Genomic DNA, 21,696 nt, shown 5'->3' on the forward strand with positions numbered 1-21,696 from the left:
ACTATCGTAAATTAATAATAGATACATGAAAACTGTGTATATGTATGTGTGCATTTACAACATAATGTAGTCCGGAGAATACAAAAATGGCGCCAGGTAGTGGTGGTGCTGCTAGTAGTGGTGAGGAGGATAAAGATGCCAAACATGTATTGGATGAATTTGGACAAAAAGTGCACGACGAAGTGAAAAAGGAAGCTAAAAAATATATTGATGAATTGAAAGCAGGTGTGTCGTTTGCATCAATTTTGGGTGAGGAATCAGCACACACCACAGAACCATGCGGACTTGATTATAGTAAACTTATTAAAGGTAGTGGTAGTGGTGGTGTTGCTGCTCGCGGTCATCCGTGCGGAAATGGAAGTGCAAGTGCAAGTGATAAACGTTTTTCTAAAGAACGTGTCGATGAATATGATGAGAAAAAAATAGGATGTAGTAATAGTGAAGGAGCTTGCGCTCCATACCGACGTCTACATTTATGTAACAAAAATTTTCCAAATATGAATAGTAAGGATAGTTCGAAAGCTAAGCATGATTTATTGGTAGATGTGTGTATGGCAGCAAAATATGAAGGGGAGTCCTTAAAAGTTTATCATGAGCAATATGAAGTACAATATCCTTCTTCTGGTTCTACAATGTGTACTGAGTTGGCACGAAGTTTTGCAGATATAGGTGATATCGTAAGAGGAATAGATTTGTATGGTGGTAATAATAAGAGAAGAAAACAATTAGATGATAAGTTGAAAGAAATTTTCAAGAAAATACATGAAAATTTGGGTACACATGAAAAAAAACACTACGAAAATGATACTGCAAATTATTATAAATTAAGAGAAGCTTGGTGGGCACTTAATAGACAAGATGTATGGAAAGCATTAACGTGTGATGCGCACGGTACATATTTTCGTGCAACGTGCAGTGAACGTAATGGAGGTTGTTCTCAAGCTAATGACAAATGTCGATGTCCCAAGACAAGTGATGGCAAGGCCAACGACCAAGTCCCCACATATTTTGACTACGTGCCGCAGTATCTTCGCTGGTTCGAGGAATGGGCCGAAGACTTTTGTAGGAAAAAGAATAAAAAAGTAGAAAATGTGAAAAAACAATGTCGCAAAAAAGATAATAGTAGTGATGATCGATATTGTAGCCGTAATGGCTACGATTGCGAAAAAACTAAACGAGCGATTGGTAAGTTACGTTATGGTAAAGGTTGCACTGAGTGTTTTTTTGCATGTAATCCTTACGTTGAGTGGATAGAAAAACAAAAAGAACAATTTGACAAACAAAAAAAAAAATATGATGAAGAAATAAAAAAATATGAAAATGGAGCACCACGTAGTAGTGGTGGTAGGGCAAAACGAGCTGCACCTAGTAATATTAATTATGAAGGATATGAAAGTAAATTTTATAAAATACTTAAAGGTGACTATGGAAGCGTTGATGCTTTTTTGGAAAAATTAAGTAAAGAAAATGTATGCACAGCTATTACTGACGGAGGAAGAATTAGTTTTGAAAAAGTTAATACTGGTAGTACTGGTGGTTCTGTTCGTGATGCTAGTGGTGGTGATAGTGGTACTAATAATGAAAAAGAAGGAACATTTTATCGATCGGAATATTGCCAACCCTGTCCTTATTGTGGAGTGAAAAAGAAAAATGGTAATGAATGGAAAAAGAAAGATACTGATCAATGCAAGAATATAAAACTTTATAAGCCTAGAGATGACAAAGGTGGTACTCCTATTGAAATCCTTAAAAGTGGTGAAAAGCATGATGATATTGAAACAAAATTAAAGGCGTTTTGCAAAACACAAAATGGTAGTGATGGTGGTCGTGGTGGTTCTGGTGGTAGTGGGGGAAAAAATAGTGATTCTTCTTTGTATGATCCATGGCAATGTTATCAAATTGGTGAGCTGACGAAAGATAATAAAGCAGGGGGTGAGGATGACGAGGATGACGACGACTATGACGGATTGGTAACGAATTCAGGTGGATTATGTATATTAAAAAACAACATAAATAAAAAAGAAAAACCTGAACGCAGTTCTCAAAAGGAGCCTGATGAAATCCAAAAGACATTCCATGATTTTTTTTACTATTGGGTTGCACATATGTTAAAAGATTCCATACACTGGAGAACAAAAAAACTTGATAAATGTTTACAAAATGGTAACAAAAAATGTGGGAAAAAAATATGTAATGGTGATTGTGAATGTTTTAAAAGATGGGTTGAACAAAAAGAAACCGAATGGGGGAAAATAAAAGAACATTTTAAAACGCAAAAAGGTTTTGACAAAGAAGATAATAGCAGTCCTTCAGGTTTCACCTTACGTATGACCCATGATGTTGTTCTTGACGGTGTTTTGAAAGAAGAATTTTTGAAAGGCGATTCCGAAGACGGTTCCGCACAAGATACCCAAAATAGTCTGGATGCAGAGGAAATACAACACCTTCGCGAAATGTTGAAAGAAACAGGTTTTGATGGTGGCAGTGGTATCGGTGTTGCCAAAGAACAAAAAACTTTAATGGATAAATTGATCGAGTACGAAAAAGGAATTGCCACCAAATGCCTACAAAAATGCCAAGAAACGCAACCAGAAAATCCCGCCCGCTCACTAGATTCCGTACCTGGCAGCCCATCACCACCTGCCGACCCCTCACTAGACACCGCACGTGGCCCCAACCACGAGGAGGAGGAAGAAGACGACGATTCCGGCGACGATGACGAAGTCGACCTCCAGGAGGACCAGGAGGACCAGGACGAGGCGGAGGCGGAAGACCCGGACGGGGAGTCGTCAACCGCAGAGACAACACAACAAGAGGCGGTGGCACCTACAACACAAGACAATGCGGAGAAGCCATGTGACATAGTGGACAAACTCTTTCAGAACCCCGAACAATTTAAAGAAGTCGCATGTAAACAAAAATATGCCAAAAACAACTCACGTTTAGGATGGAAGTGTGTCACACCAAGTGGTGATCAAAAAGCCACTAGCGAGGGTAATGGTGACGCCAATCGTCGTGTCGCACGTCAAACCAGTGAAAGTGGTGAAAAAAGTGGTGATAAGGACGGCGCCATATGTATCCCACCACGAAGACGACGATTATACATACAGAAACTACAGGAGTGGGCAAAAACAGTGGGTAACACAGTAGTTAGTGGTGAACCACAGACACAAGGTGAAGCGTCGTCACCTAGTGATAAAGAGTCCTCACAAAGTGACAAACTGCGTGAGGCGTTTATTCAATCTGCGGCAATAGAAACTTTTTTTTTATGGGATAGATACAAAAAAGAGTGGGCGTTACAAAAGTTGGCGGAACTACAACGAAATGGAGACCTACCCTTTTTCACCTCCGGAGCAGGATATGGAATGACAGCAGTAGTTAACGGAGCACAACCAACAGCATCACCCGGTCATAGCAACGGCCTCATCTCTCTCCCCTCCCTCGTTACAGATAGTGACAACCCCCAAAACAAATTAAATGATGGCACAATCCCACCAGATTTCTTGCGTCAGATGTTTTATACTTTAGGTGATTACAGAGATATATGCATAGGTGTTAAAGAAGATGTGATTAAGGCGTTAAAAGCTAGTAGTGACAAAAATATTGAGACAATAAAAAAAGCTATAGATGAAATTTTAAGCAAACAAAGTAGGAACAACCAACAATCTGGCCAAAAAAGTGGCACAACCCCTCAAACCTGGTGGGATGAAAACGCACAACATATTTGGGAAGGTATGGTATGTGCTTTAACCTATGAAGATAATGGCGAAAAAAAAATAGAAAAGGTTAACGATGCGAACGGCACAGATCTTTTCGAAAAACTCAAAACCAAATACCAATACAAAAATGTCAAACTCGACGAAAATAGTGGTACTGAAGCCAAAACCAATGAACCCTCCTCACCCTCTAGTGATAACACCCCCACCACCCTCACCGACTTTATATCACGCCCCACCTACTTCCGATACCTTGAAGAATGGGGTCAAAATTTTTGTAAAGAGAGGAAGAAAAGATTGGAGAAGATAAAGGAGGATTGCTACAGAAATGGTGGAAGAGGTGAAAAACAGTATAGTGGGGATGGGGAGGACTGTACTCAAATGCTTCCTGCCGATCCTACTACACTTCCGGCTTTAGGTTACAGTTGTCCCAAATCTTGTAGTTCTTATAGAAAATGGATAGAAAGAAAAAAAGACGAATTTACTGAACAACAAAATGCATTTACTAAACAAAAAGCGAGTGCTCAAAAGAATAATGATGATAATGGATTTTGTGAAACACTAGAAAATTACGAAGAAGCTAAACACTTTTTACAAAAGTTAGTACCATGTTCTAAAACTAATAATGAGAGTGGAGAGGGTCCAATAAAATTTGATGATCAAGATGAAACATTTAGACCTGCAAAAAATTGTGCTCCATGTTCTGAATTTAAAGTTAAATGTAATGGACGTGTTTGTACTGGCGGTGTAACAAAAGGGAACTGTAATGGAGGAAGGATTACTGCAGAAAATATTCAAAATAAAAGAGATGGCAATGGAAATATTCATATGCGTGTCATTGATAGCAATACAGCGGTATTTAATGGTTTAGATGAGGCTTGTAAAACTTCAGGTATCTTTAAAGGTATTAGAAAAGAACAATGGAAATGTGATAATGTATGTGGTTATGAGGTATGTAAACCGGAAAATGGCAATGAGAATGAAAACAAAAACCAAATTTTATTATTTAATGCATTGTTTAAAAGATGGCTAGAATATTTTTTAGAGGATTATAAGAAAATTAAACATAAAATTTCACATTGTATGAAAAATGGTAATGGATCAAAATGTACAAATGATTGTCCAAATAAATGTAAATGTGTAGAAAAATGGGTGGAAAAGAAAAGAGAAGAATGGTATATAGTAAAAAAACGTTTCAATGGGCAATATACAAAAGAAAACGATGATGCTATTTCTAGTAATTTAAACTCTTTTTTGGAGCCCTTGGTAACTCAAATTGCTGCTGCAACTGATAAAGCAGAGCATGAAACTTTAGAGAAGTTAGAAAAATCACTTGGATGTAATTGCCCTGATAGCTCACAAAAAAAAGGTGATACACCAAAAGATATCGTAGAATGTTTGCTTAATAAGCTTCAACAAAAAGCAACATCTTGTCAAGAACAACATAGTGACGTAGACCCAAAAACATCGTGTGAAACCTCCTCCCCCGTTGAAGACGAAGACGATACACTAGACGAAGAAACAGAGGTGAAGGCGCCGGAAATTTGTAAAAATGTAGTGGATACAAAAAAAGAAAACGATGAAACAGGAGAAACTTGTACATCAGAAGACACGATAACAAAAGAAACAGTGGAAACAGATAGCACTGATGGACCCAAACAAGAGGAACCTCCAGCTGCGACACGACCAACAAAACCAAAAGGACGAAAACCCAGACAACCAAAAGAAATAGATTTCCCAACCCCCGCACTAAAAAATGCCATGTTATCTTCAACCATCATGTGGAGTATTGGTATTGGATTTGCTACATTCACTTATTTTTTTTTAAAGGTATTATATATATATGTGGATATATATGCGTTTTGTGTATATGTATTTGTGGGGTATGTTTGGATATATATGTGTGTATATGTATATGTGTTTTCTGTATATATATCTGTTAGTATGTTTGGATATATATTTGTGTATATGTATGTGTTTTATATATATTTTATATATATGTATTTATATTGATAAAGAAAAAAATGAAAAAAATGAAAAAAAGAAAAAAAGAATATAAAAAAAAAATTTATTACAACAACAAAAAAAGAGATTTTAATAATAATAAAAATTATAATAAAAATATAAATTTTGATAAAATAAAAAATGAAAAATATTATCAAAAAAAAATTAAAAAAAAATTTTATATAAAAAAAAAATGATTATAAAAAAAATTTATTAGAAATAAAATAAAAACAAAAGAAGAAAAAAAAAACATTAAAAAAAAAAAAAATATATATCATAAAATAAAAAAAAAAGAAAAAAATATATTAAAATAAAAATATATATCATAAAATAAAAAAAAATTAAAAAAATGTTAAAAAAAAAATATATATCATAAAATAAAAAAAAAATTAAAAAATTTATTTAAATAAAAAAAAATTAAAAAATTTAATTAAATAAAAAAAAATAATAAATAAAAAAATTTAATTAAATAAAAGAAAAATAAAAAATTTTAATTAAATAACAAAAAAATAAAAAAAATTTAATTAAATAAAAAAAATAAAATTAAATTAAATACATGCACATATACACATACATATACATATTATATATATATATACCCATAACTACATACACATTTACACATACATATACATATTATATATATGTACCCATAATACATTCACATAAACACATACATATACATATTATATATATATATACCCATAACTACATACATATATACATTAACAAACACATAGATATACATAAATACATATATACATTAACAAACACATATATATACCTAAATACATATATACATACACATATATGTTCATTTTTTTTTAGAAAAAAACCAAAGCATCTGTTGGAAATTTATTCCAAATACTGCAAATACCCAAAGGCGATTATGATATATCTACATTGAAATCATCCAATCGTTATATCCCCTATGCAAGTGATCGATATAAAGGTAAAACATATATTTATATGGAAGGAGATAGTAGTGGTGATGAAAAATATGCATTTATGTCTGATACTACTGATGTAACTTCCTCAGAAAGTGAATATGAAGAATTGGATATCAATGATATATATGTACCAGGTAGTCCTAAATATAAAACATTGATAGAAGTAGTACTTGAACCATCGAAAAGAGATACACAAAATGATATACACAATGATATACCTAGTGATATACCAAATAGTGACACACCACCACCCATTACTGATGATGAATGGAATAAATTGAAAAAAGATTTTATATCTAATATGTTACAAAATACACAAAATACAGAACCAAATATTTTACGTGATAATGTTGATAATAATACCCATCCTACCACGTCACATCATAATGTGGAAGAAAAACCTTTTATTATGTCCATTCATGATAGAAATTTATTTAGTGGAGAAGAAATTAGTTATAATGTTAATATGGTTAATAGTATGAATGATATTCCAATGAGTGGTAAAAATGATGTATACAGTGGTATAGATTTAATTAATGATTCGTTAAATAGTGACCAACATATTGATATTTATGACGAAGTGTTGAAAAGAAAAGAAAATGAATTATTTGGAACAAATAATACGAAAAAAAATACATCAACCAATAGTGCATCCAAACTTACAAATAGTGATCCTATAACCAACCAACTAGAACTGTTCCATAAATGGTTAGATAGACATAGACATATGTGTGATCAGTGGAATAAAAATAAAAAAGAGGAATTATTAGATGAATTAAAAGAAGAGTGGAATAAAGAAAATAACAATAGTAGTGCTAAAACATACAATAGTGATAATAAACCTAGTCATAACCATGTGTTGAATACTGATGTTTCTATTCAAATAGATATGGATAATCTTAAACCAAAGAATGAATTTACGAATATGGATACAAACCCCGACAAATCTACTATGGATACTATATTGGATGATCTAGAAAAATATAACGAACCCTACTACTATGATTTTTATAAAGATGATATTTATTATGATGTAAATGATGATGATAAAACATCTATGGATAACAACAATAACCTTGTAGATAAGAATAACCCTGTGGATAGTAACAACTCCACCTATAACCACCGCAACCCTGCAGACATTAACAAAAATTTTGTGGATAAAAACAACCAAAACCAACACCCTATAGAAAAACCTACCAAAATACAAATTGAAATGAATATAAATAACGGGGAATTGGTGAAAGAAAAATATCCTATATCGGATATATGGAATATATAATAAAAACATATTTGTGTTTGTGTGTCTATATATTTTGTATGTTTGCATTGTTTATTTGTCGCTTTTTTGTTTGTGGTATTCATTTTGTTTTTCTTGTGAATTTTATTTGATGGTGTTAATTGTATTTTAATTTGTTTATTAACGAAATATATATATATATTTTTATTTGTACATAATTTTTTTTGTGAACAATTTTCTTTTCTTTTCTTTTTTTTTTTTTTGTATAATATATAAATATTTTATGTAAATATAATATATATATTTATTTATTTTCTATTTTATTAATACTTTTTTGTTCATTTATGTGATATGTGTACTATATATATATATATATATATGTTTCATTATATTTATATACATATTTACGAAAAAAAAACAAAATTATATATTTGTTAAAAATTTGTTTTCTGTGCATTTGTTTTTATTTTATTTTATTTTTTCTGTGTAATTAAATGTTTATAATTGTTATATTATTTCATAATTCAATAGTAGAATAAAATTTTTTCTTCTAATTACATTGTAATGTAATTATCACAGTATCTTATATTGTATAATTTTATATTTGTTATTCATATATATATATGTGCTTGTGTTTATTCCTTTTTCCTTTTCTTATTAATATAATTACACTAATAATGTAATACTTTCTCCTTCCGTTCTGGAAAAATAATTATATTTTAAAACCTATATATATATATATATATATTCTTCTGCATTCCTGTTTTTGTTGGTATATGAACGTCACGCTAGTAAAATCTAATAATTTTATTCGTTTTACAAATACAAATGGTTATTTTTGTTATACAACTATAATGTGGTAAATCATTCTAATTGCTTTTCTTTTCCATTTGTGTAAATTGGGTGACTAAAATGTTTTTTACATTATAATTTGTATAAATATATAATTCAATGTCTCCATTATAACTGAATATAATATAATTGTTTTCGATTTATTGTTATGATTTTATTTTTCATTCCATTGATTATAGAACACTTATAACATAATACAAAATTTTCTAAAAGGAGGTTCTACAAGAAACCATTTATCTTTATATGATTGAACCAAATGAATAAAAAGGCAATTTCATTAATATATATACATATATATATATATATATATATATAGTGCATAAAATAAGTTTCTAAAAACAAATATAATGAAAGTGTGCTTACATACAATTAGGAAAATAAATAAATATATATATATCTCCATACTAAGATGTATATACATATTTGAGTAGCATTAAACTATTCACATAAATAATGTAAAACGTATTTTATATTATAATATAGGTCACGTTATCATTTCTTATATATTTAATATTTAAACAGATTAATGACATAGTAATATTTTATATTGTATTTACAAATAATTATTTAAAGAACAACTTTATATTAATCATCATGAATATGCATATCACATTATGTTGGAACATAAATTATATAAATATATAATTATTTAATAAAAGAATTAAAACAAAAAAAAAAAAATATAATAGACATACATAATAAATGAATAAACCAATTATCATTATAATTTTTTTAATTTGTTATTTTAATTTAGGATATATAAAATATAAATATATTACATAAATAATAGAATTGATGTAATCAATTGTTTTATATTATGTACAACATTTTTGTTTTTATCCTTATGGTACAGTATAATACTTACAGCTATTATATATATATATATATATATACTATGTAGAAATATAAAGATTCATACATTTTTTTTAATAATGACACCTATTATGGATAAAATATTATAATGACATTGATTTATAAAAAACATATATATATATATATATATATATATATTATATTATTTAACATATATTATAAAATAATTATTAAAAAAAAAAAAAAAATTTTAAAAATTGCGCCGCCCCCCTCCGGGTAACCCAACAGCTCGATCTGCAACTTTTCCTATGAAATTGTCGGCAAGCGGAGTCGAACCAACGTTCTCACAAGGAAAGGCAACATACCTAACGATTGGGCTACTGAGGCAGCTTAATATTAGTACTAATATAAAAGTAATATTAAAATGGAATGTATGCACATAATATATATATATATATATATATATATTTATATATTTTTTTCTCTATATATGTACATATAAAAAATATATCATAAGAAATAATAAATTTTTGTATATAAAAATAAACTTTTTTTTTAAATTAAAATAAATAAAAGAATATTTTTATATTTATATATATATATTTATTTGTATATAATTTATCATAAAAGGGTAAAATATATTTTTTTCTTTTTTTTTTTTGTATGCACGTTTTTTCCATTTTGAATATATAACTATTTATATTCCAAAAAAGAATAACATAATATATTTATTTATAGAATATAATTTCATGTATTTAATTTTGTTTATGTAAATTCATAATTTTAAAAAATTAATTTGTTTATGAGATGATGTGTGTAATTAACATCATTTTTGTTAATTCTATATGCTTGAATACTTAAATATGTGTTTTATAATATGTATATTTTATTCAAGAATGTAAAATAAATAGTTTATTTTTATGTATTCCTTTAATATGATTAGGAATATATATATATATATATATATATTTTAATGTTATAATATTACTAAGATAAAATATTTTTATGATTATACAAGGATTTATATATTATTACCCATTTAAGAATTAAAAAACTAAAAATTTTTATATAGTTATGTTATCAATTTAATGTTTTTCATAAAAAGAATGTGAATTTGTTTTATTGAAAAAAATGAAACAAAACAAAAAAACAGAAAGAAAGGAAATATATATATATATATATATATGTACACAGGACAATAATCCTTTTGAAAATATTTATCAATATTTAAAATAAAATATTAATAAAAAAAATTATAATAAATATTTAAATTAATAAACAAATAACTAAACATATATTTAATAATTTTTATATAAATATTAAAAATGTTTGAAAAAAATATAATCTACTTAATATATATATATATATGTATATGTTATATTTTATATAAATTTGTTAAATTTGTTAAGTTTTCATTTTTTAATTTTCTTTTTTACTTTTTTTTTTTTTTTTTTGTCCACCACTTTGTAATAATTATTGTTTAGTATATTTTGTTGGTAATCATTTTCATCAGAATCTGAGATTGATTGGTTACTATTTACATCTAACATGTATTCATCATTGATATATCTAGAATTTGGAAATACTCCACTGTTGGTTACGTGAACTAGTGATTTTGCGTCTATTTCTTTCGAATAGATAGAACCACTACTAGATGTTGACCAGAATTTCAACAATTTATCATCTCCGAATGATGTAAGTATATGACCAAGAGGATTCCAATCCAATAAAGATATGGATGATATTTTATTATCAATACCATGTGCTGATACGATTGTTTGAATACATTTATTATCATTAGTACTATAAAATTTGATATTACCTTTATTATCTGCACTTGAAAAAATATGATTTTGTATAGGATTCCAAGCAATATATGTAGGTTCATAATTCGAAGTAAATTTATTATTTTGTATTTGATCATTTTTATATGAATATAATAATTTGAAATTTCGAATATCCCATAATTTAATTAAACTATCTTTACTACAACTTAATAAATATATACCATTGTTATTCCATTTTATTTTATTTACATTTGCTTTATGTGAATTTAAAGAAATGATAGGTTTATTCATTCGTATATCCCAAAAAGATATGGTATGTGTTCTATTACCACTAGCAACTATATCATTAATTGGATTCCAAGCTAAACAACTAATATTATTGGTATCAATATTTTTACATTTTAAATCTTTTATAACTTTTCTTGTTTTTATATCCCATATGATAGGATTACAAGTATCTGCACACCCAGCTAATTTCGTATTACAACAAGATAAACTAATATCTAACACATTTTTTGTTAATCCTTCGAAAGCATAATTATCTAATAAGTTTAATGCAGAAGATAATATAACAATCTGACCTAAGGAATTACCTGCAAATAAATTATCATTTTTTGACCATTCTAAACAGGAAACTGATCCACCACCTATAGGTATTCTTTTCATATCTTCAAAATTAAAATATGATCCATTCCATATACATAATTCACTCAGTTGAGTACCTGTTAATAGTCTTTTCCCATCATTAAACCATTTTAAACTTACAATCATCCCTTTACTTTTATTTAAACATGAACAAGCCAAATGAGACATCACACCATCATATCTATCTATCATATTGCTATAACAAAATAATGGTTTTATCCTTCTTAAATATATGGGATGATTCACATATAGTTTGCGTTCGAACTGTCTTTTGTAAACATCATTTTTAAGAAAATTACAAACTAAAAAAAAAAAATATATACATATATATATATATTTATTTATTTATATTTATATGTATACATAATTTGAGAGAAATATATTATAAGAAAAAAATAACATATTAAATAAATGCATAAATTATTTTCTTTTTATTTTTTTATACCTGAAGATGTAAAATCAATAGCAGGTCTATCAATTCCTAATTTAGTTGGGAAATAATTATTTGCATTTTGGTCATCATTAAACATTTTTTTTTTTTTTTTTTTTTTTATCTATTATTTATTTTATTTATTGCATTGAATACTTGTTAAGATTCTCATCATTTTAATAATATTTTACTTTGTATATAAACATTATATAAAAAAAAAAAAATAAAAAAAATAAATAACACAAATTGTATTTTTTCTATTCTATAATTAATTATTTTTTCCCTTATATAGTTTTCTTTTTATATTAAATATATAAATTAGAGTTTTTTTTTTTTTTTTTTTTTTTTTTTTTTTCCTTTTTCTTAAATAAAATAAATATATCTCTATTTCATTTTTATGAATTAAAATATTTATGATATAATTTTTAATTTTTTTTTATTTTTAATAAGTAATAACGTGTATAATATATAATAATAAATAAATAAATAAATCAAATATTTCCCCATAAATCAATGTAATAAAAATATTTCTATATATTATTTGAAAAAAATACTTTCAAAAATGTTGGCGATTTTTAAAAATAGAAAAAATTATATGTATTACATATATATTATTATAAAATATTTAAATATTATATTTATATATATATTATATATATTATAATATATTATAATTTGAACGCATTAGAAAAAATATTTTTTATTATTCATAAATAATATTATAAAATAAAAATACTTTTTTTTTTTTTTTTTTTTTTTTTCTTCCTTAATATTCAATAATTTCTAGTTATTTTTATAAAAAAAAAAAAATCAAAAATATTAATTATTTTTTTATACATTAAGTAAAAAATTATGAGACAATGTTATTAAAAAAAAAAAAAAAAAAAAAAGGAAAATTAAAAAAATGTATTTATATACATGAAATGTTATATATATAATATATATATATATATATAAATTAATAATAACTAAAAGAACCTTAAACCTTTTGACTTTTACATATATCATTGTATTCTTTTAAGGCATTTTTAAAAAACGTTGAGAAGAATACATATATAGAATAATGTTCTTTATGAAGAATGTATAATGAATAATTTATAAAATAATTATTTTCTAAATTAAAATTACTGTTTTCATTTATTATTTTTCTTATATATAATACATCTGATAGTTTATTAAAATTTTTTGCACTTATATCATCATTTAATTGATTTTTCGATAAATCATCATTTGGGCTGTTTGAATTGCTATTATTACTATTATTACTATTATTACTATTGTTACTATTATTACTATTATTACTATTGTTACTATTATTACTATTATTACTATTGTTACTATCATTACTATTATTACTATTATTAGTATCATTACTATTATTACTATTATTAGTATCATTACTATTATTAGTATCATTACTATAGTCACTATGTGAATTATCATCCTTATCATTTCTACTATCATCACTTTTACGTTCTACAGTAGGTTCATCTCTTTCGTTGTTTTGGTCCATTTCATTTTGAACGTTATTTTCAAAATTGAACTCATCGTCGATACATAAGAATTTACCTTTTGCTTTATTCTTATTATTTTTATCTCCTTCGTCATCAATACTTTTTTCAAAAGAATTAATATTTCTACAAGAAAGTTGCTCTTCATCCTCTTGTACATTTCCACTTTCTTTTTCCTCAGATGTGTCATTCGTAATTTTAATATAATTGTCATTTTTTTCAAATTTATTTGGGAAGGCACCTTTATTATAATTACATGATAAAATATTGGATGCTTCCTCATCAAGTTCAATGTTCATATTTAAAAAGAAATAAATAAAGTGACTTATAATAATATAAAACAAACTATCATATATAAGATCTATTTTGTTTGAATTGTGTATAGTATCTAAAATTTCTTTATCCAAAGATTTAATAACACGTATATAAAGTCTAATAACACATGCAGGTATTTTTAATTTATATATAAAGGGCATCATGAATGTTAATTTGATTAATAATGTTTTTACCATTTTTTTATCAATCAAAAAAAAGAAAGAATTATTTTTATAACCTATTAAATAATTTGCTATAGATTTTATTGAATAATTAAATAAATCCAAATTATTTAATACATTCAAATCTGATGTTAACTCTCTTTGAAGATGGCATATCATAATATTGAATGATACAAAATCTAATATAACATTTTTAATATAAAATTTATTTATTTTAATATCTGAATTAATTAATTCGTGACATTTTTCATTAAATATATCTGGATAATAATAATATTCAGTTAATAAATATTTTATTAATTTAAAACATGAACTTTTTATAATAAGTTCTTTAGTTCTCATACCTAATTCATATATATGATATAATATAAAATTATGTATACTAATATTATATAATTCCGTTTGATTGTTTATGGTGTAACTATAATATGAAGAAGTATTACACTCAAATGTTAAATTTTTTAAATTATTATATACAAATTTTAAAGCATAATATTTAATACTATTATAACCTTTATAATGTTTATTATCATTTATACAACTATGTTTTCCAATAATATTTATTAATAATTTTTGTAACAATTCTTTTAATAAAACAGGATAACTTTTTAATGTATTTGAAAAATTAAATAAAGAAAACACTTTTTTTATTAAATCTACAAAAAAACCATGTTTCTTTACATCATGAGAATTATTATCCATATGGACATATTTCTCATCATTATAATAATTACTATTATTACTATGATCATGATGATGCTCATGATCATCATCATCAGCAGCATTTGAATAATCATCTCTCTTTCTTATATCTTCAAAATTGTCTTCTTTTTTATCATGCATATTATTATATATTATAGCTGTTTGTTTAAGAGCCATAAAAATACTATTATAATTATCATCATCATAAGCTTTTTTGGGAGAAAGGTCTTTTTTATTTACCGTTAAAAATGTACACCAAAATTCATAATTCATAAAATCTGCATTTTCTAAACAATAATTATTTTTATTAAAAAATATATCTTCTCTTAAAATTGGAGAAAAATCTTGAAATTCATAAATAATTCTGAATACTCTGATGATGGTTTTAAATTTAATATAATCTTTTAAATCATATAATATTAATAAATCAAGTAAATATTTTAATGGTAAAAAATGTAATATTTCCATAATCTTTTCATTTTTAACTAAATAATGTAATGATAAATAATAAAATAGATTATTCCCATTTAATAAATTGAAGAAAAATATTAATCTCTCTGTATGATATTCACTATTAAAAATAAGTTCACTCATTTTATTCTTCTCATTCTTATTCTTTTTATTATTATTATTATTATTATCATTTAATTTGTTACCATTTTGATTACCACCTTTCTTATAATTATCACTATAATATTCATTATCTTCATCCGTATCTGTATCATTATGATGATAATCATTATTATCATTTATATTATAGTTATCACTTTTGTTATCTTCACTACTTGAATAATAATTATGACTTCTCCTACGTGATCTTTCTAACATATCATTTTTATAATTTACACTATCTTCATATTTTCTATTATTCTTACGATAATAACTATCATTATTTATCGAACCACGGTTGGTATTATCATTTATCATAAAGCTTTTATTTATACCATCGTTTTTTTTTTTATTATTATCCATACAAATACTTAATTTATTATTTATATGTGAATTGTTTTTTATATATGACCTATCAGTGTTCACATGCTCACTATATTTCTTTTGACTTTTTATTGAATATTTTTTGCTTTTTTCTTTTTTTTCTAAAAATGAACTAGATAATATACTACGACTACGATTCCTATTCGCTACACTACTACTTCTTCTATGGTTTGTATTGGTTGTTCCCATTTTAATACTTTTATTTCTTCTTTTATCTATTAAATGATTTGATATATCATTCATATCCATATATGATTTTAGAAATTTCTTTTTATTTAGAAAATTTTCTACACTTTTCCTTTTTTCCCTTTCTCTTTCTTTTTTTATATTATTTGTATCAAGAATTATATTATTATCAATAATTTTGATATTTATTTTTTTTTGTCTTTTTTTTAATTGTCCTTTACTTTCGAGTTTATTTAAATATTCATTTAATAATTTATTTAATTCTAATTTATCAGAACTCATACTCATTTCTTCTAAGGTAAGCATAATAACATTTTTTATATTATTAAAATTTAAGCAATAATGAAATGTTTGTCGATATTTATTTATATTCCTTTTTAGATTATCTATAGAATTACATATATCATCTAACTTTTGATCTTTTACACATAAATAATTAAGGAATTTTTTTTTTTTACTTTTTTTATTTTTTAATATATTATCTAAGGTAAATAAAATATTGTCAATAAATTTTAAATTTAATTGTAATTTATCAACAATATTTTGAAAGTATGAATTTTTATAAATGTGTATTAAATTATTAAAATTAAAGTTATCAAATTCTGATGTATTTCTTTTTAATTCATAATTATATTTTAAATTTTCTACAATATTACTTGGATTAAAAAAATGATTGATAGGTATATCATCATTATAATTATTATATAAGTGTTTACGATAATCAAAATGATCTTCATTATTAATATTATTATTATTTTTTTTGATTTTATATATATCATCCTTTTCATTTATATTACTATTACTATTACTATTTTGATGTGAAATATTATCAAACGACTCTTGAGTAACATAACTAAACTGATTAAATATAAAATGAGGCTTTTTATCTAATAAGAAAAACGATTTCTTCTGATAAAAATATTTTGCATACTTCACATAAGAATATGAATGACCAAATATATATAAAATACACCATGTATATACATATATTAATTTAGTTACTTCATTTAAAAAATGTTCAACCTGATTTATTATTTTATCTAAATCTTCCCTTCTATATTTAAGATTATTATTATTATTATTATTATTATTATTTATATTAATTAAATATGATTTAATATAATTATTATATGTCGTACATATTTCTGCAATAAATTTTAAAAAATAATAATCAAATTGGAAAATATGTTCTGAATTATATATACTTATAAAATATGATATTGTATCAATATTTTCTATATAATTAAAATCAATAGTTTTATTTTTATTAATATTATTAACATTAAATGTATTTTTCATTCTATTTATATTACTTATTAAGTCATAAAATCGTTTTCGTTTTTTTGCCTTATGTAATATATCATTAAATATACTTCTATTAGTATACTCATTTGAATATAAATCATTATTCATATTATATTCATCTGACATAGTAGAATCTTCTTGATCTATTTTATTTTTTTTTTTATTCTTTTTTTGAAATCTTTCGTTTTTCATCTGTTTACTTTTTCTTTGTGTATTTCTTCTATTTCTATTATAACTATTGAAATCATCATCACTATATGTATTATTATTATTATTATTATTACTACTACTATTACTATCATTTTCATAATCATCACTTGATTTGTTATATTTTACATTTTTATATGAATGCTTATATCTATTTTCTTGAAATTTACTTGTATCACTATCATTATAATCGTCATCAGAATATGAATTAGATTTATCATAAGAAGAATTAGTTACATCGCCTTTATTATAATGACTACTTGTGTAACTACCTCTACTATTTATATTTGATTGATCTAACTTAACAAAATCGTTGACCTCTCCTTCACTTTCATTGGAATAATCTTTTTTATTAAAATGATCCTGATTTAAATTACTAACAACATTTTTATATTTCATTAAATATTTGATAATATTAAAATCATAAAATTTATTATCTTCTAAATTTCCGTAATTTTTCTTTTCTCGATTTTTTTTATCGAATGGGTTATTATGTACTACCAGTTCATTTTCATTAATACTGTCATCGTTATATGAACTACTATCATTTAAGGAATCAAATGATTCCACTTTTTTTTTTTGGGTGTTTTTTCTTATATTTTCATCCTTTTCATGTGTTCTAGGTGATGAATTCATATGAGTAGAACTACGACGTTTTGATAGATTATTATATGTGTTATTATTTCTTTTATTATTATATTCGCTAGGATTATATTTGTTTTTTTTTTTTTGATCATAATTATCTGAATCTACAAGAAGATTATCAAAGTTTAATAACTTATAAAAGTTTAGATATTTATTTGATTCAATTATCATAATATGTTTATTAAAGAATAATCCTGCGCTTACAAAAATATGGAAAATTACAGAAATGGTCGTTACACAATAATTTAAATATTTAATTAAAGCAATGGCATTTTTATACGAATGAAAAAAATTGCTATCTCTACTTTTTTTTTCAATATAATATAACACATTTTTATGAAAGGTAAAAATAAGGTAAGGATTATTAAAGAAATAAAACAAAGAATTAATTATTTCATCTGTATATATATTATCATAATTAATATCATTATATATAATATCAATAAATGAGTGTTTATTATTTTTATTTTGATTATGTGAAATAAAGAAATTATTTAATTCTTTATTTAAAAAATCTTCATGATTTGGGCTATTTTTCACAAAATAGTTATTACTAAAAAGGTTCCTATTCACCTTATTATTATTATTATTATAATTATTACTATTATTATTAATAGTAGTTGTTGTTGTAATAATAGTGTTGTTCATTTTATTTATCTTATGATTATTTGTAATGTTTTCTTGACATATAATTTCATTTCCAGATATTTCTGACTTTCCTAATGTTTTATTATTATTATTATTATTACCACTAGCTATCAATTCATTTGTTGATTTATTCACACAAATATTATAATCACTTATGGAATTTTTTGAAGATGTATTATTAACACATGTTGTATTATCACAAATAATTTTTTCCATATCATTATGGACTTTTTCTTTTTGTTGTTGTTCTGAATAATCAGCATCTGTTAAAGATTGTAATGGTACTAAGATATTATCCATTTTATATTTTTTTTGAAAATTTTTAACAGCTGTATAAATAAAACTATTCATTGATACATCAAATATATTTCTAATCAAATATTCATTTATATATATATATTGAAAAAAATTACAGAAAATTTTAATAACTTCATTGTCCATTAATTTATGTATTTTCAATTTTTTTAAAATAAAAAAATAACTTAGAACTTTATTTTTCCTTTCTTCAAAACCTTTAAAAAGAAAGGAATACGAATTTTCATTTGTTTTATAATTTAAATCAAAATATATATTTTTTAAAAAATATAATAAGCATAATACATTAAAAAAATATTCAAACGTTTCATAAAAATATGGCTCATCATCTATTGTTATATCTTTATTATCTTCTAATAATATCATTTCGACATGAGTATTATATAATTTGAAAATGTCATATTCATAAACATTACTTTTTAAATCATGTAAATTTATATTATCAAATAAATTAGTAGATAAAAAAGAATAATGATTTTTAAAGTGCGGTAATTTCATGTCTTTTGGATCTTTGCTTCTTTTACCTTTTCTTCTTACTTTATTCTTATTATTATCATCATTTATATTTATATCTTCATTGTTCATAAAATAATCATCTTCATAATTAAAATTACTATCATTATCTTTATCATTATTTTCAACATCTATAATATTTACTTCATTACTTTCTTCTTTAAAAAAATTCTTTATCTTTTCAATAAGATCCCTTTTATTTCTTTTATGATAAATAATAAATAGCTTCCTAAAACAAAAAAGAAACATACATAAATATATATATATATATATATATATATATATATATATATATAAATAAGTAGGTAATTTTTGAGAAACTCCAAATGTATCCACATTTGGTGTTCAAAAAAAAAAAAAAATAAAAAAATAAAAAAACACGGATCATATATATTATTAAGTACTATTTTCTTATTCTTTCATTTTTTTTATTTTTTTTTTTTAAATTACTTCATTTGTTGAATGAGCTCATTGAAAAGCTTTTTAGAAAGGTCATTTTCATTTGCTTCAATAGACTCATAAAATCGATGAAAACACGATAACATTTCTTCATCTAAAAAATAAAAGTAAATATAATATACATATTTAAATAAATAAATATAAATATAAATAAATAAATAAATAAATATATATATATATAAACAAATTTATACACTATTTTTCGTATAAATATATAATTATTATCATTTCATTTTATTCCATTTTATTCCATTTTATTCCATTTTATTTCATTTTATTTCATTTTTTGTCCTTATATTATTAATTACCTCCATATTCTTTTAACTCCCTCTGTAAAATATTTAACAGCTTCTGTTTCTCCATTTTTTTCTTCTTTTCTCTTAAAAATATTGAATATTCAATATTCAATAATCTTTAATCTTTACTTCTTCTACTTCTCTTGATAAGGAAACTAAAATAAATAGTCCTCTCTTCTTATAATAATATTTTTTTTTTTTTTTTTTTCTCCTTTTAAAATATTATTTTCAAGAAAAAATTGCTTTCATGGGAATTTTTAGAAACATATTAAAAAGAAAAAGAAAGAGAAAAAAATAATTACATAAATAAATAAATATATATATAAATATATTTATTATATAAGGTGAAAAATATAATATATATGCTTATAATAATATTATATTATAATTCCCACATTTATTCTTAAGTTTAAAATTAATCTAAATTGAAAATAAAATATAAGCCATTATTTATAAACAAATATTATGTATATATATATATATATATATATATATATATTAATATATTAAAAAAAAAAAATAAATAAATGAAAATAATATATAAAAATATTATTTATTTTATATTAATATATACTATACATATAAATATATATATATATATATAATTATACACTTGAAATTTTAAGATATTTCTTTTTCTTATAATTTTATATATTATTCATTTTATATTATATATATATATATATATATATTATAATTTATTTATATATTAGGATATATTTAAATATATTACATATATACATTTTTTATCCATCGTAATATTTTAATATTTTTTAACGTTGTTATATATTTTTTAAAATAAAAGAGTTAAAAAAAAAAAAAAAAAATTAATTATAAAAAGTATGTAAATATTCAATTTTTTAAAACATTTAAAAATACTTAAGATTTTCAAAGATAAAAAAAAATAGTATATTTTATACGTGAAATAAAAAAAAAATAGCATAATTTTCCAGGAATTTTTTTTGTCTTAAATTGAAAAAAA

General features: G+C 23.6%; 3 protein-coding genes and 1 non-coding gene across 4 annotated transcripts; 1 reads left to right on the forward strand and 3 right to left on the reverse strand.

The window, feature by feature from the left end:
- Positions 1 to 86: 86 nt before the first annotated feature.
- PF3D7_1240900 (erythrocyte membrane protein 1, PfEMP1) lies at positions 87 to 7,952 on the forward strand (the record flags this gene model as incomplete). Its single annotated transcript, XM_024473410.1, has 2 exons — positions 87 to 5,546; positions 6,549 to 7,952. The coding sequence occupies 2 exons, from the start codon at positions 87 to 89 to the stop codon at positions 7,950 to 7,952; spliced, it is 6,864 nt and encodes a 2,287-aa protein (XP_024329174.1).
- A 1,880-nt stretch (positions 7,953 to 9,832) lies between these two features.
- On the reverse strand, positions 9,833 to 9,967 carry PF3D7_1241000. The gene has a single exon (XR_002966664.1). It is a non-coding gene; the product is annotated as a Plasmodium RNA of unknown function RUF6 (non-coding RNA).
- A 1,020-nt stretch (positions 9,968 to 10,987) lies between these two features.
- Positions 10,988 to 12,537, reverse strand: PF3D7_1241100 (polyadenylation factor subunit 2, putative; the record flags this gene model as incomplete). The annotated part of the gene is made up of 2 exons (XM_001350763.1): positions 10,988 to 12,309; positions 12,453 to 12,537. 2 exons carry the CDS (start codon positions 12,535 to 12,537, stop codon positions 10,988 to 10,990), a joined length of 1,407 nt encoding a protein of 468 aa, XP_001350799.1.
- Positions 12,538 to 13,416: 879 nt separating this feature from the next.
- PF3D7_1241200 (conserved Plasmodium protein, unknown function) lies at positions 13,417 to 20,781 on the reverse strand (the record flags this gene model as incomplete). The annotated part of the gene is made up of 3 exons (XM_001350764.1): positions 13,417 to 20,188; positions 20,410 to 20,512; positions 20,727 to 20,781. 3 exons carry the CDS (start codon positions 20,779 to 20,781, stop codon positions 13,417 to 13,419), a joined length of 6,930 nt encoding a protein of 2,309 aa, XP_001350800.1.
- Between the last annotated feature and the right edge of the window lie 915 nt (positions 20,782 to 21,696).

The sequence above is a fragment of the Plasmodium falciparum genome (assembly GCF_000002765.6).
Source record: "Plasmodium falciparum 3D7 genome assembly, chromosome: 12".
Classification (NCBI taxonomy): Eukaryota; Apicomplexa; class Aconoidasida; order Haemosporida; family Plasmodiidae; genus Plasmodium; species Plasmodium falciparum.